General features: G+C 39.8%; 1 protein-coding gene across 1 annotated transcript in view; it reads left to right on the top strand.

Annotated features, from left to right (window-relative positions):
- SHCBP1 (SHC binding and spindle associated 1) overlaps positions 1–15,178 on the top strand; it is a 422,105-nt gene that overhangs the window by 92,987 nt on the left and 313,940 nt on the right. The window contains exon 3 of the mRNA XM_053719355.1: positions 6,044–6,159. Coding sequence (XP_053575330.1) covers positions 6,044–6,159 — 116 coding nt within the window. The remainder of the gene's footprint in view (positions 1–6,043; positions 6,160–15,178) is intronic.

The raw sequence follows: 15,178 nt of genomic DNA, 5'->3' as shown, positions 1-15,178 counted from the left end.
TGAGGTAACTTCAGAGGGAGAATGGCATGCAGGTTATCCTGCTATGAGGTATGTGCAGTTTTAAGTTTTTCTAGGGACTAGAAAATGCTGCTGATACCGGATTAATGTAAGTTAAGCCTAAAAACAGTGATTTAATAGTGACTTGTATCAGGCTTACTACCAGATATATATACTCTTATAATATGGCAATATAAAACGTTTGCTGGCATGTTTAATCGTTTTTATATATGCTTTGGTGATAAAACTTATTGGGGCCTAATTTTTTCCACATGGCTAGCTTGATTTTTGCCTAGAAACAGTTTCCTGAGGCTTTCCACTGTTGTAGTATGAGTGGGAGGGGCCTATTTTAGCGCTTTTTTTGCGCAGTTAAAATTACAGACAGAGACATTCAGCTTCCCTCAGCAGTCCCCTGCATGCTTTAGGACATCTTTGAAGGGCTCTAAAGGCTTCAAAAGTAGTTTGAGGAAGGTAGGCCCACAGCAAGGCTGTGGCAGTTTGGTGTGACTGTTAAAAAAAAGTCTATATAATTTTTTTTTATCCGTTTTTTGAACTAAGGGGTTAATCATCCATTTGCAAGTGGGTGCAATGCTCTGTTAGCTTATTATACACACTGTAAAAATTTCGTTTGATTTACTGCCTCTTTTCATTGTTTTTCAAATTCTGACAATTTGTTTCTCTTAAAGGCACAGTACCGTTTTTATTTTTTGCTTGTTAACTTGATTTAAAGTGTTTTTCAAGCTTGCTGGTCTCATTGCTTGTCTGTACAAACATGTCTGACATAGAGGAAACTCCTTGTTCATTATGTTTAAAAGCCATGGTGGAACCCCATATGAGAATGTGTACTAAATGTATTGATTTCACTTTAAACAATAAAGATCAGCTTTTGTCTTTAAAAAATTTATCACCAGAGGATTCTGACGAGGGGGAAGTTATGCCGACTAACTCTCCCCACGTGTCAGACCCTTTGACTCCCGCTCAAGGGACTCGCGCTCAAATGGCGCCAAGTACATCAAGGACGCCCATAGCGATTACTTTACAAGACATGGCGGCAGTCATGGATAATACACTGTCAGCGGTATTAGCCAGACTACCTGAATTTAGAGGAAAGTGAGATAGCTCTGGTGTTAGGCGTAATACAGAGCATACAGACGCTTTAAGGGCCATGTCTGATACTGCCTCACAATATGCAGAAGCTGAGGAAGGAGAGCTTCAGTCTGTGGGTAATATCTTTGATTCAGGGAAACCTGATTCTGATATTTCTACTTTTAAATTTAAGCTCGAGAACCTCCGTGTATTACTTAGGGAGGTTTTAGCTGCTCTGAATGACTGTGACACAATTGCAGTGCCAGAGAAATTGTGTAGACTGGATAAGTACTTTGCCGTGCCGGTGTGTACTGAGGTTTTTCCAATACCTAAAAGGTTTACAGAAATTATTAATAAAGAGTGGGATAGACCCGGTGTGCCGTTTTCCCCCCCTCCTATTTTTAGAAAAATGTTACCCATAGACGCCACCACACGGGACTTATGGCAGATGGTCCCTAAGGTGGAGGGAGCAGTTTCTACTTTAGCAAAGCGTACTACTATCCCTGTCGAGGACAGTTGTGCTTTTTCAGATCCTATAGATAAAAAAATTAGAGGGTTACCTTAAGAAAATGTTTATTCAACAAGGTTTTATTCTGCAGCCCCTTGCATGTATTGCTCCTGTCACTGCTGCTGCCGCGTTCTGGTTTGAGTCTCTGGAAGAGGCTTTACAGACGACTCCATTGGATGACATACTTAACAAGCTTAGAGCACTTAAGCTAGCTAATTCTTTTGTTTCTGATGCCATTGTTCATTTGACTAAACTAACGGCTAAGAATTCTGGATTTGCCATCCAGGCGCGTAGGGCGCTATGGCTTAAATCTTGGTCAGCTGATGTGACTTCAAAGTCTAAACTACTTAACATTCCTTTCAAGGGACAGACCCTATTCGGGCCTGGTTTGAAGGAAATTATTGCTGACATTTTGCTCAGTCCAAGACGGCTTGGAAACCTAACCAGTCCTGGAACAAAGGCAAGCAGGCCAAAAAGCCTGCTGCTGCCTCTAAGACAGCATGAAGGAACGGCCCCCTATCTGGTAACGGATCTAGTAGGGGGCAGACTTTCTCTCTTCGCCCAGGCGTGGGCAAGAGATGTTCAGGATCCCTGGGCTTTGGAGATTAGATCTCAGGGGTATCTTCTGGACTTCAAGGCTTCCCCTCCACAGGGGAGATTTCACCTTTCACGATTATCTGTGAACCAGATAAAGAAAGAGGCATTCTTACACTGTGTGCAAGACCTCCTAGTTATGGGAGTGATCCATCCAGTTCCAAAGGAGGAAGAGGGACAGGGATTTTACTCAAATCTGTTTGTGGTTCCCAAAAAAGAGGGAACCTTCAGACCAATCTTGGATCTAAAGATCTTAAACAAATTCCTCAGAGTTCCATCATTCAAAATGGAAACTATTCGGACCATCCTACCTATGATCCAGGAGGGTCAATATATGACTACGGTGGATTTAAAGAATGCTTACCTTCACATTCCCATACACAAAGATCATCATCGGTTCCTAAGGTTTTGTTTTCTGGACAGGCATTACCAGTTTGTGGCTCTTCTCTTCGGGTTAGCTACAGCCCCAAGAATTTTTACAAAGGTTCTGGGGTCGCTTCTGGCGGTCCTAAGGCCGCGGGGCATAGCAGTGGCCCCTTATCTAGACGACATCCTGATACAGGCGTCAAACTTTCAAATTGCCAAGTCCCATATGGACATAGTTCTGGCATTTCTGAGGTCGCATGGGTGGAAAGTGAACGAGGAAAAGAGTTCTCTGTCCCCACTCACAAGAGTCTCCATCCTAGGGACACTGATAGATTCTGTAGAAATGAAAATGTACCTGACGGAGTCCAGGTTATCAAAACTTCTAAATTCTTGCCGGGTTTCTCCATTCTATTCCGCGCCCTTCGGTGGCTCAGTGCATGGAGGTAATCTGCTTAATGGTAGCAGCAATGGACATAGTTCCGTTTGCGCGCCTACATCTCAGACTGCTGCAACTATGCATGCTCAGTCAGTGGAATGGGGATTACACAGATTTGTCCCCTCTACTAAATCTGGATCAAGAGACCAGAGATTCTCTTCTCTGGTGGCTATCTCGGGTCCATCTGTCCAAAGGTATGACCTTTCGCAGGCCAGATTGGACAATTTTATCGACGGATGCCAGCCTTCTAGGTTGGGGTGCAGTCTGGAACTCCCTGAAGGCTCAAGGATCGTGGACTCAGGAGGAGAAACTAAATATTCTGGAATTGAGGGCAATATTCAATGCTCTTCAGGCTTGGCCTCAGTTAACAACCTTGAGGTTCATCAGATTTCAGTCGGACAACATCACGACTGTGGCTTACATCAACCATCAAGGGGGAACAAGGAGTTTCTTAGCGATGTTAGAAGTCTCCAAACTAATTCGCTGGGCAGAGAAACACTCGTGCTACCTATCAGTGATCCATATCCCAGGTGTAGAGAACTGGGAGGCGGATTTTCTAAGTCGTCAGACTTTTCATCCGGGGGAGTGGGAACTCCATCCGGAGGTGTTTGCTTAATTGATTCATCATTGGGGCAAACCAGAAGTGGATCTCATGGCGTCTCGCCAGAACGCCAAGCTTCCTTATTACGGATCCAGGTCCAGGGACCCGGAAGCGACGCTGATAGATGCTCTAGCAGCGCCTTGGTCTTTCAACCTGGCTTACGTGTTTCCACCATTTCCTCTGCTCCCTCGACTGATTGCCAAAATCAAGCAGGAGAGAGCATCAGTGATTTTGATAGCGCCTGCGTGGCCACGCAGGACCTGGTATGCAGACCTAGTGGACATGTCATCCTTTCCACTTTGGACTCTGCCTTTTAGACGAGACCTTCTACTTCATGCAGTCTCAGAGAAATTAGATTTGGATGATTGAAAGGACCTTGGAGTTTGAACGCTTGATTTTATCAAAGCGTGGCTTCTCAGAGTCTGTGATTGATACCTTAATACAGGCACGAAAGCCTGTTACCAGGAAAATTTACCATAAGATATGGCGTAAATATCTTTATTGGTGTGAATCCATGAGTTACTCATGGAGTAAGGTTAGGATTCCCAGGATATTGTCTTTTCTCCAAGAGGGTTTGGAGAAAGGATTATCAGCTAGTTCTTTGAAGGGACAGATCTCTATTGTCTGTCTATTCTTTTGCACAAGCGTCTGGCGGATGTTCCAGACGTTCAGGCGTTTTGTCAGGCGTTGGTTAGAATCAAGCCTGTGTTTAAACCTGTTGCTCCTCCATGGAGCTTAAATTTGGTTCTTAAAGTTCTTCAAGGGGTTCCGTTTGAACCTCTTCATTCCATAGATATCAAACTTTTATCTTGGAAAGTTCTTTTTTTGATGGCTATTTCCTCAGCTCGTAGAGTCTCAGAGTTATCTGCTTTACAATGTGATTCTCCTTATCTGATCTTCCATGCAGATAAGTTAGTTCTGCGTACAAAACCTGGGTTTTTGCCTAAGGTGGTATCTACTAAGAATATCAATCAAGAGATTGTTGTTCCATCGTTGTGTCCTAATCCTTCTTCAAAGAAGGAACGTCTCTTACATAATCTGGACGTGGTTCGTGCTTTAAAGTTTTACTTCAAGCTACTAAAGATTTTCGTCAAACATCTGCTTTGTTTGTTGTTTACTATGGACAGAGGAGAGGTCAAAAGGCTTCGGCAACCTCTTTCTTTTTGGCTAAGAAGCATAATCCGCTTAGCCTATGAGACTGCTGGACAGCAGCCTCCTGAGAGGATTACAGCTCATTCTACTAGAGCTGTGGCTTCCACTTGGGCCTTTAAAAATGAGGCTTCTGTTTAACAGATTTGCAAGGCGGCGACTTGGTCTTCGCTTCATACGTTTTCCAAATTCTACAAATTTGATACTTTTGCTTCTTCGGAGGCTATTTTTGGGAGAGAGGTTTTACAGGCAGTGGTACCTTCCGTTTAATTACCTGCCTTGTCCCTCCCTTCATCCGTGTACTTTAGCTTTGGTATTGGTATCCCACAAGTAATGGATGATCCGTGGACTGGATACACCTTACAAGAGAAAACACAATTTATGCTTACCTGATAAATTTATTTCTCTTGTGGTGTATCCAGTCCACGGCCCGCCCTGTCATTTTAAGGCAGGTCAAAATTTTAGATTAAACTACAGTCACCACTGCACCCTATGGTTTCTCCTTTCTCGGCTTGTTTCGGTCGAATGACTGGATATCGCAGTTAGGGGAGGAGCTATATAGCAGCTCTGCTGTGGGTGTCCTCTTGCAACTTCCTGTTGGGAAGGAGAATATCCCACAAGTAATGGATAATCCGTGGACTGGATACACCACAAGAGAAATAAATTTATCAGGTAAGCATAAATTGTGTTTTTTTTATTTATATAAAACACAATTTAAAACAGCTTTCTAATGTACTTCTATTAAATGTTCTTGTTATCCTTTGTTTAAAAGCAGTAAGGTAAGTTCTGGAGTGTGCATGTGTCTGCAGCACAATATGGCAGCAATTGTGTAACTGTTATACATTAGCAAGAGCACTAGATGGCAGCACTATTTCCTGTCATGTGGTTCTCCTGACATGTGCACACTGCCTATCTAGATATCTCTTAAACAAAGAATAACATGAGAAACGAAGAAAATTTGATAACTTTATTTTTTTAAATTGTATTCTCTATTTGAATCGTGAAAGACTTAACTCAAAATTAAACGTTCATGATTCAGATAGAGCATAAAATTTTAAACAACTTTCCATTTAACTTCCATCAACAAAATGTTTAAAATATGCAAAGTATTTTGTGATATTACTTATGTTCCATGTAAATGGTTACTTACGTTCCATGTAAATGGTTACGTTACATGAACCAGTATACACAGTATATAAAGATAATCTATGATGAGTTATTTGAATTTGCATTTGTTTTTATTTCATTGTCTTGGTTTATTTTTTACAAACCGCTGTTTACATTTTAATATTTTCTTCACTTAAAGCTGACTGTAAACCGTCTGAAGTGCGAGAATTCACAGCAGAGTATTTGGAGAAAGTTCTTGAACCGACTGGCTGGCAGGCAGTGTGGCGTACTGATGTATTTGAAGTTGTTGTCGAGGTAAATGAGCAGCCTTGTCAGGATAAACTGTATTGTTTAAGCTGATTTCTTGCTTGACAGTTTATGGTGTTTAGATTGTCAGGTTACAATGGGTGTTGGCAAAGCCTAACATTCTGCAGTACATTAAAACAAAATGTGAAAAAATTATGGCAGCTCTGATGTTCTAAACGGAGTGTGATAGTTCCGTTAATAATGCATTCTTATTTTGTAGGAAATAGAGATTTCAGTATTTCTAGTATCTTTTTGTTTGAACAATCTGCATATTACAGGGGCATTAAAGTAATTGTCTTTGCTACATGTAAAAGATTGTTTTTTCTTTTTTTAATTTATTACTGTTCTTTGAAAATGTATTTCCCTGTCCTGAATAAAAACTGCATTTCTTTCATGTAATTGGCAAGAGTCCATGAGCTAGTGACGTATGGGATATACATTCCTACCAGGAGGGGCAAAGTTTCCCAAACCTCAAAATGCCTATAAATACACCCCCCACCACACACACAATTCAGTTTTACAAACTTTGCCCCCTATGGAGGTGGTGAAGTAAGTTTTGTGCTAGATTTCTACGTTGATATGCGCTTCTCAGCATGCTGAAGCCCGGTTCCTCTCATAGTGAAGTGAATGACAGAGGGATGTGAAGGGAGTATTACCTATTGAATGCAATGGTCATCTTAACGGGGATCTATTTCATAGGTTCTCTGTTATCAGTCGTAGAGTTTCATCTCCTACCTCCCTTTTAATATCGGCGATATACTCTTATATACCATTACCTCTACTGATTCTCGTTTCAGTACTGGTTTGGCTATCTACTTTATGTAGATGAGTGTCTTTTGGTAAGTATGTTTTCTTTTATTTATGACACTCTCAGCTATGGTTTGGCACTTTATATGTAAAGTTCTAAATATGTTTTATACTTATATTTGCCATGATTCAGGTTAATCAGTATATTTCCTTCTTACAGACTGTCAGTTTCATTTTTGGAAATGCATATGAAAAAAATAAAATAAAATATATTTCTTACCTGAAATTTTTCAAATTGACTTTCTTTTCTAAATTGCGGTCTATTAGGCTCGCATGAGCGCAAAATGCTATAATTTTTTGCGTCATTTTTGGCGCAAGACTTTTTTGGCATGAGAATTACGTTTGTTGACGTAATTACGTCATTTCCGGCGTCTTAGTTGGCGCCGAGAGTTTTCACGTAGTTGCGTCATCTGACGCTCGTGTTTGTTGCAGACGTTTTTGGCGCCAAAAAATATTTTGTCATTTGTGGGCGTCATACTTGGCGCCAGATTTTTGACATTATTTAAGTCATTATTTCTGTTTGCTTCTGGTTTCCAGAGGCTTATTCTGTTTGCATTTTTTCCCATTCCTGAAACTGTCATATAAGGAAAATGATAATTTTGCTTTATATGTTGTTTTTCTATTACATATTGCAAGATGTCTCAATCTGACCCTGTCTCAGAATCTACTTCTGGAATGCTGCTGCCTGATGTCGGTTCTACCAAAGCTAAGTGCATTTGTTGTAAACTTGTGGTAACTGTTCCTCCGGCTGTAGTTTGTGTTAGTTGTCATGATAAACTTTCAAAAGCAGACAATATTTCCATTAGTAGTAATCCATTACCTGTTGTTGTTCCTTCAACATCTAATGTTCAGGATATTCCTGTTAATGTGAGAGAATTTGTTTCTAATTGTATTCAGAAGACCCTGTCTGTTATACCACTTTCTAATAAACGTAAAAGGTCTTTTAAAACTTCTCATAAATTCGATGAATTTTTAAATGACCGACAGCATTCTGATTTATCTATCTCTGATGAGGATCTATCTGGTTCAGAAGATTCTGCCTCAGATATTGACACTGACAAAACTTCATATTTATTTAAAATGGAGTATATTCGTTCTTTATTAAGAGGTGTTGATTGCATTAGATATGGAGGAGACTAGTCCTCTTGATATTAAAACCAATAAAGTTTAAATTCGGTTTTTAAACCTCATGTAGTTATTCCAGAGGTTTTTCCAGTTCCTGATGCTATTTCAGATGTAATTTCTAGGGAATGAAATAGTCTGGGTACTTCATTTACTCCTTCAAGGTTTAAAAACAGTACCCTTTGCAGACTGATAGATTGGAGTTTTGGGAAAATATCCCCAAAGTTGATGGGGCTATCTCTACTCTTGCAAAGTGTACTGCTATTCCTATGGCAAATAGTACTTCTTTTAAAGATCCTTTAGATAGGAAGCTTGAATCTTATCTAAGGAAGGCTTATTTATGTTCAGGTCATCTTCTTAGGCCTGCTATTTCTTTGGCTGATGTTGCTGCGGCTTCAACTTTTTGGTTGGAAACTTTAGCGCAACAAGTACCAGATCCTAATGTGTTTAGCATTGTTAAGCTAATTCAACATGCTAATAATTTCATTTGTGATGCCATTTTTGATATCATTAGAATTGATGTCAGGTATATGTATTTAGCTATTTTAGCTAGAAGAGCTTTATGGCTTAAATCTTGGAATGCGGATATGACTTCTAAGTCAAAGTTGCTATCTCTGGCTTTCCAAGGTAATAAATTATTTGGTCTCAGTTGGATTCTATTATTTCAACTGTCACTGGGGGGAAGGGAGACTTTTTGCCTCAGGATAAAAATCTAAGGGTAAATTTAGGGCTGCTAACCGTTTTCGTTCCTTTCGTCAGAATAAGGAACAGAAACCTGACCTTTCTCCTAAAGGAACGGTTTCCAATTGGAAGCCTTCTCCAGTCTGGAATAAATCCAAGCCTTTTAGAAAATCAAAATCAGCCCCCAAGTCCGCATGAAGGTGCGGCCCTCATTCCAGCGCAGCTGGTAGGGGGCAGACTAAGATTTTTCAAAGATCTTTGGATCAATTCAATGCAAAATCATTGGATCCAGAACATTGTTTCTTAAGGGTACAGAATAGTTTTCAAGGTAAGACCGTCTGTGAGAAGTTTCTTTCTCTCACGCATTCCAGTGAACCCAGTAAAGGCTCAGGCCTTCTGAAGTGTTTCAGACCTGGAGTTATCCGGGGTAATTGTGCCACTTCCCTTTCCGGAACGGGGTCTGGGGTTTTATTCAAATCTGTTCATTGTTCCAAAGAAGGAGAATTCTTTCAGACCAGTTCTGGATCTAAAAATTTTGAATAGTTATGTAAGAATACCAGCATTCAAAATGGTGACTATAAGGACTATTCTGCCTTTTGTTTAGCAAGGGCATTATATGTCCACAATAGACTTACAGGATGCATATCTTCATTTCTTTCATGTAATTAGCAAGAGTCCATGAGCTAGTGACGTATGGGATATACATTCCTACCAGGAGGGGCAAAGTTTCCCAAACCTCAAAATGCCTATAAATACACCCCTCACCACACCCACAAATCAGTTTTACAAACTTTGCCTCCTATGGAGGTGGTGAAGTAAGTTTGTGCTAGATTCAACGTTGATATGCGCTCCGCAGCAGGTTGGAGCCCGGTTTTCCTCTCAGCGTGCAGTGAATGTCAGAGGGATGTGAGGAGAGTATTGCCTATTTGAATGCAATGATCTCCTTCTACGGGGTCTATTTCATAGGTTCTCTGTTATCGGTCGTCAATTCAGACAGTCAGTTTCATATTTGGGATAATGCATATGAATAAATCAATTTTTTTCTTACCTTAAAATTTGACTTTTTTTTCCTGTGGGCTGTTAGGCTTGCGGGGGCTGAAAATGCTTCATTTTATTGCGTCATTCTTGGTGCTGACTTTTTTGGCGCAAAAAGTTTTTTCTGTTTCCGGCGTAATACGTGTCGCCGGAAGTTGCGTCATTTTTGACGTTTTTTTGCGCCAAAAGTGTCGGCGTTCCGGATGTGGCGTCATTTTTGGCGTCAAAAGCATTTAGGCGCCAAATAATGTGGGCGTCTTTTTTGGCGCTAAAAAATATAGGCGTCACTTTTGTTTCCACATTATTTAAGTCTCATTATTTATTGCTTCTGGTTGCTAGAAGCTTGTTCACTGGCATTTTTTCCCATTCCTGAAACTGTCATTTAAGGAATTTGATCAATTTTGCTTTAAATGTTGTTTTTTTCTATTACATGTTGCAAGATGTCCCAGATTGACACTGAGTCAGAAGATACTTCTGGAAAAACGCTGCCTGGTGCTGGATCTACCAAAGTTAAGTGTATCTGTTGTAAACTTGTGGTATCTGTTCCTCCAGCTGTTGTTTGTAATGAATGTCATGACAAACTTGTTAATGCAGATATTTCCTTTAGTAATGTTACATTACCTGTTGTGGTTCCATCAACATCTAATACTCAGAGTGTTCCTGTTAACATAAGAGATTTTGTTTCTAAATCTATTAAGAAGGCTATGTCTGTTATTCCCCCTTCTAGTAAACGTAAAAGGTCTTTTAAAACTTCTCATTTTTCAGATGAATTTTTAAATGAACATCATCATTCTGATTCTGATAGTGGTTCCTCTGGTTCAGAGGATTCTGTCTCAGAGGTTGATGCTGATAAATCTTCATATTTATTCAAAATGGAATTTATTCGTTCTTTACTTAAAGAGGTCTTAATTGCATTAGAAATAGGATTCTGGTCCTCTTGATACTAAATCTAAACGTTTAAATAAGGTTTTTAAATCTCCTGTAGTTATTCCAGAAGTTTTACCTGTCCCTGATGCTATTTCTGAAGTAATCTCCAGGGAATGGAATAATTTGGGTAATTCATTTACTCCTTCTAAACGTTTTAAGCAATTATATCCTGTGCCATCTGACAGATTAGAATTTTGGGACAAAATCCCTAAGGTTGATGGGGCTGTCTCTACTCTTGCTAAACGTACTACTATTCCTACGGCAGATAGTACTTCCTTTAAGGATCCTTTAGATAGGAAGATTGAATCCTTTCTAAGAAAAGCTTACTTATGTTCAGGTAATCTTCTTAGACCTGCTATATCTTTAGCGGATGTTGCTGCAGCTTCAACTTTTTGGTTAGAAGCTTTAGCGCAACAAGTAACAGATCATAACTCTCATAGCATTGTTAATCTTCTTCAACATGCTAATAACTTTATTTGTGATGCCATCTTTGATATCATTAGAGTTGATGTCAGGTATATGTCTCTAGCTATTTTAGCTAGAAGAGCTTTATGGCTTAAAACTTGGAATGCTGATATGTCTTCTAAGTCAACTTTGCTTTCCCTTTCTTTCCAGGGTAATAAATTATTTGGTTCTCAGTTGGATTCTATTATCTCAACTGTTACTGGAGGGAAAGGAACTTTTTTACCACAGGATAAAAAATCTAAAGGTAAATTTAGGTCTAATAATAGTTTTCGTTCCTTTCGTCACAATAAGGAACAAAAGCCTGATCCTTCGCCCTCAGGAGCGGTATCAGTTTGGAAACCATCTCCAGTCTGGAATAAGTCCAAGCCTTTTAGAAAACCAAAACCAGCTCCCAAGTCCACATGAAGGTGCGGCCCTCATTCTAGCCCAGCTGGTAGGGGGCAGATTACGATTTTTCAAACAAATCAATTCAATTCACAATCTTTGGATTCAAAACATTGTTTCAGAAGGGTACAGAATTGGCTTCAAGATAAGGCCTCCTGCAAAGAGATTTTTTCTTTCCCGTGTCCCAGTAAATCCAGCGAAGGCTCAAGCATTTCTGAAATGTGTTTCAGATCTAGAGTTGGCTGGAGTAATTATGCCAGTTCCAGTTCTGGAACAGGGGCTGGGGTTTTATTCAAATCTCTTCATTGTACCAAAGAAGGAGAATTCCTTCAGACCAGTTCTGGATCTAAAAATATTGAATCGTTATGTAAGGATACCAACATTCAAAATGGTAACTATAAGGACTATTCTGCCTTTTGTTCAGCAAGGGCATTATATGTCCACAATAGATTTACAGGATGCATATCTGCATATTCCGATTCATCCAGATCACTATCAGTTTCTGAGATTCTCTTTCCTAGACAAGCATTACCAGTTTGTGGCTCTGCCGTTTGGCCTAGCAACAGCTCCAAGGATTTTTACAAAGGTTCTCGGTGCCCTTCTGTCTAATCAGAGAACAGGGTATTGTGGTATTTCCTTATTTGGACGATATCTTGGTACTTGCTCAGTCTTCACATTTAGCAGAATCTCATACGAATCGACTTGTGTCGTTTCATCAAGATCATGGTTGGAGGATCAATTTACCGAAAAGTTCATTGATTCCTCAAACAAGGGTTACCATTTTAGGTTTCCAGATAGATTCAGTGTCCATGACTCTGTCTCTGACAGACAAGAGACGTCTAAAATTGATCTCAGCTTGTCGAAACCTTCAATCACAATCATTCCCTTCGGTAGCCTTATGCATGGAAATTCTAGGTCTTATGACTGCTGCATCGTATGCGATCCCCTTTGCTCGTTTTCACATGCGACCTCTTCAGCTCTGTATGCTGAACAAGTGGTGCAGGGATTACACAAAGATATCTCAATTAATATCTTTAAAACCGATTGTACGACACTCTGACGTGGTGGACAGATCACCATTGTTTAGTTCAGGGGGCTTCTTTTGTTCTTCCGACCTGGACTGTAATTTCAACAGATGCAAGTCTGACAGGTTGGGGAGCTGTGTGGGGGTCTCTGACAGCACAAGGGGTTTGGGAATCTCAGGAGGTGAGATTACCAATCAATATTTTGGAACTCCGTGCAATTTTCAGAGCTCTTCAGTCATGGCCTCTTCTAAAGAGAGAATCGTTCATTTGTTTTCAGACAGACAATGTCACAACTGTGGCATACATGAATCATCAAGGAGGGACTCAGTCCTCTGGCTATGAAAGAAGTATCTCGAATACTGGCATGGGCGGAATCCAGCTCCTGTCTAGTTTCTGCGGTTCATATCCCAGGTATAGACAATTGGGAAGCGGATTATCTCAGTCGCCAAACGTTGCATCCGGGCGAATGGTCTCTTCACCCAGAGGTATTTCTTCAGATCGTTCAAATATGGGGACTTCCAGAAATAGATCTGATGGCTTCTCATCTAAACAAGAAACTTCCCAGGTATCTGTCCAGATCCAGGGATCCTCAAGCAGAAGCAGTGGATGCATTGTCACTTCCTTGGAAGTATTATCCTGCCTATATCTTTCCGCCTCTAGTTTTTCTTCCAAGAGTAATCTCCAAGATTCTGAAGGAATGCTCGTTTGTTCTGCTGGTGGCTCCAGCATGGCCTCACAGGTTTTGGTATGCGGATCTTGTCCGGATGGCCTCTTGCCAACCGTGGACTCTTCCGTTAAGACCAGACCTTCTGTCGCAAGGTCCTTTTTTCCATCAGGATCTCAAATCCTTAAATTTAAAGGTATGGAGATTGAACGCTTGATTCTTAGTCAAAGAGGTTTCTCTGACTCTGTGATTAATACTATGTTACAGGCTCGTAAATCTGTATCTAGGGAGATATATTATAGAGTCTGGAAGACTTATATTTCTTGGTGTCTTTCTCATCACTTTTCCTGGCATTCTTTTAGAATTCCGAGAATTTTACAGTTTCTTCAGGATGGTTTGGATAAAGGTTTGTCTGCAAGTTCCTTGAAAGGACAAATCTCTGCTCTTTCTGTTCTTTTTCATAGAAAGATTGCTAATCTTCCTGATATTCATTGTTTTGTACAAGCTTTGGTTCGTATAAAACCTGTCATTAAGTCAATTTCTCCTCCTTGGAGTTTGAATTTGGTTTTGGGGGCTCTTCAAGCTCCTCCGTTTGAACCTATGCATTCATTAGACATTAAATTACTTTCTTGGAAAGTTTTGTTTCTTTTAGCCATCTCTTCTGCTAGAAGAGTTTCTGAATTATCTGCTCTTTCTTGTGAGTCTCCTTTTCTGATTTTTCATCAGGATAAGGCGGTGTTGCGAACTTCTTTTCAATTTCTACCTAAGGTTGTGAATTCTAACAACATTAATAGAGAAATTGTGGTTCCTTCATTATGTCCTAATCCTAAGAATTCTAAGGAGAGATCATTGTATTCTTTGGATGTAGTTAGAGCTTTGAAATATTATGTTGAAGCTACTAAGATTTTCCGAAAGACTTCTAGTCTATTTGTTATCTTTTCCGGTTCTAGGAAAGGTCAGAAGGCCTCTGCCATTTCTTTGGCATCTTGGTTGAAATCTTTAATTCATCATGCTTATGTCGAGTCGGTTAAAACTCCGCCTCAAAGGATTACAGCTCATTCTACTAGGTCAGTTTCTACTTCCTGGGCATTTAGGAATGAAGCTTCGGTTGATCAGATTTGCAAAGCAGCAAGTTGGTCGTCTTTGCATACTTTTACTAAATTCTACCATTTTTTATGTGTTTTCTTCTTCTGAAGCAGTTTTTGGTAGAAAAGTACTTCAGGCAGCTGTTTCAGTTTGATTCTTCTGCTTATAATTTCAGTTTGTTTTTTTTTCATTATAAGATTTAAACTTTATTTTGGGTGTGGATTTTTTTTTAGCGGAATTGGCTGTCTTTATTTTATCCCTCCCTCTCTAGTGACTCTTGCGTGGAAGATCCACATCTTGGGTAGTCATTATCCCATACGTCACTAGCTCATGGACTCTTGCTAATTACATGAAAGAAAACATAATTTATGTAAGAACTTACCTGATAAATTAATTTCTTTCATATTAGCAGTCCATGAGGCCCACCCTTTTTTTTGTGGTGGTTTTGATTTTTTTGTATAAAGCACAATTATTCCAATTCCTTATTTTTTATGCTTTTGCACTTATTTTCTTATCACCCCACTTCTTGGCTATACGTTAAACTGATTTGTGGGTGTGGTGAGGGGTGTATTTATAGGCATTTTGAGGTTTGGGAAACTTTGCCCCTCCTGGTAGGAATGTATATCCCATACGTCACTAGCTCATGGACTCTTGGTAATATGAAAGAAATGAATTTATCAGGTAAGTTCTTACATAAATTATGTTATTCCGATTCATCCAGATCACTATCAGTTCCTGAGATTCACTTTTCTAGACAAGCATTACCAATTTGTTGCTCTTCCTTTTGGCCTAGCAACAGCTCCAAGGATCTTTTCAAAGGTTCTCTGTGCCC

This window comes from Bombina bombina, chromosome 1 (assembly GCF_027579735.1).
Source record: "Bombina bombina isolate aBomBom1 chromosome 1, aBomBom1.pri, whole genome shotgun sequence".
Taxonomy (NCBI): domain Eukaryota; kingdom Metazoa; phylum Chordata; class Amphibia; order Anura; family Bombinatoridae; genus Bombina; species Bombina bombina.
This window is presented reverse-complemented; position numbering and strand designations above follow the sequence as displayed.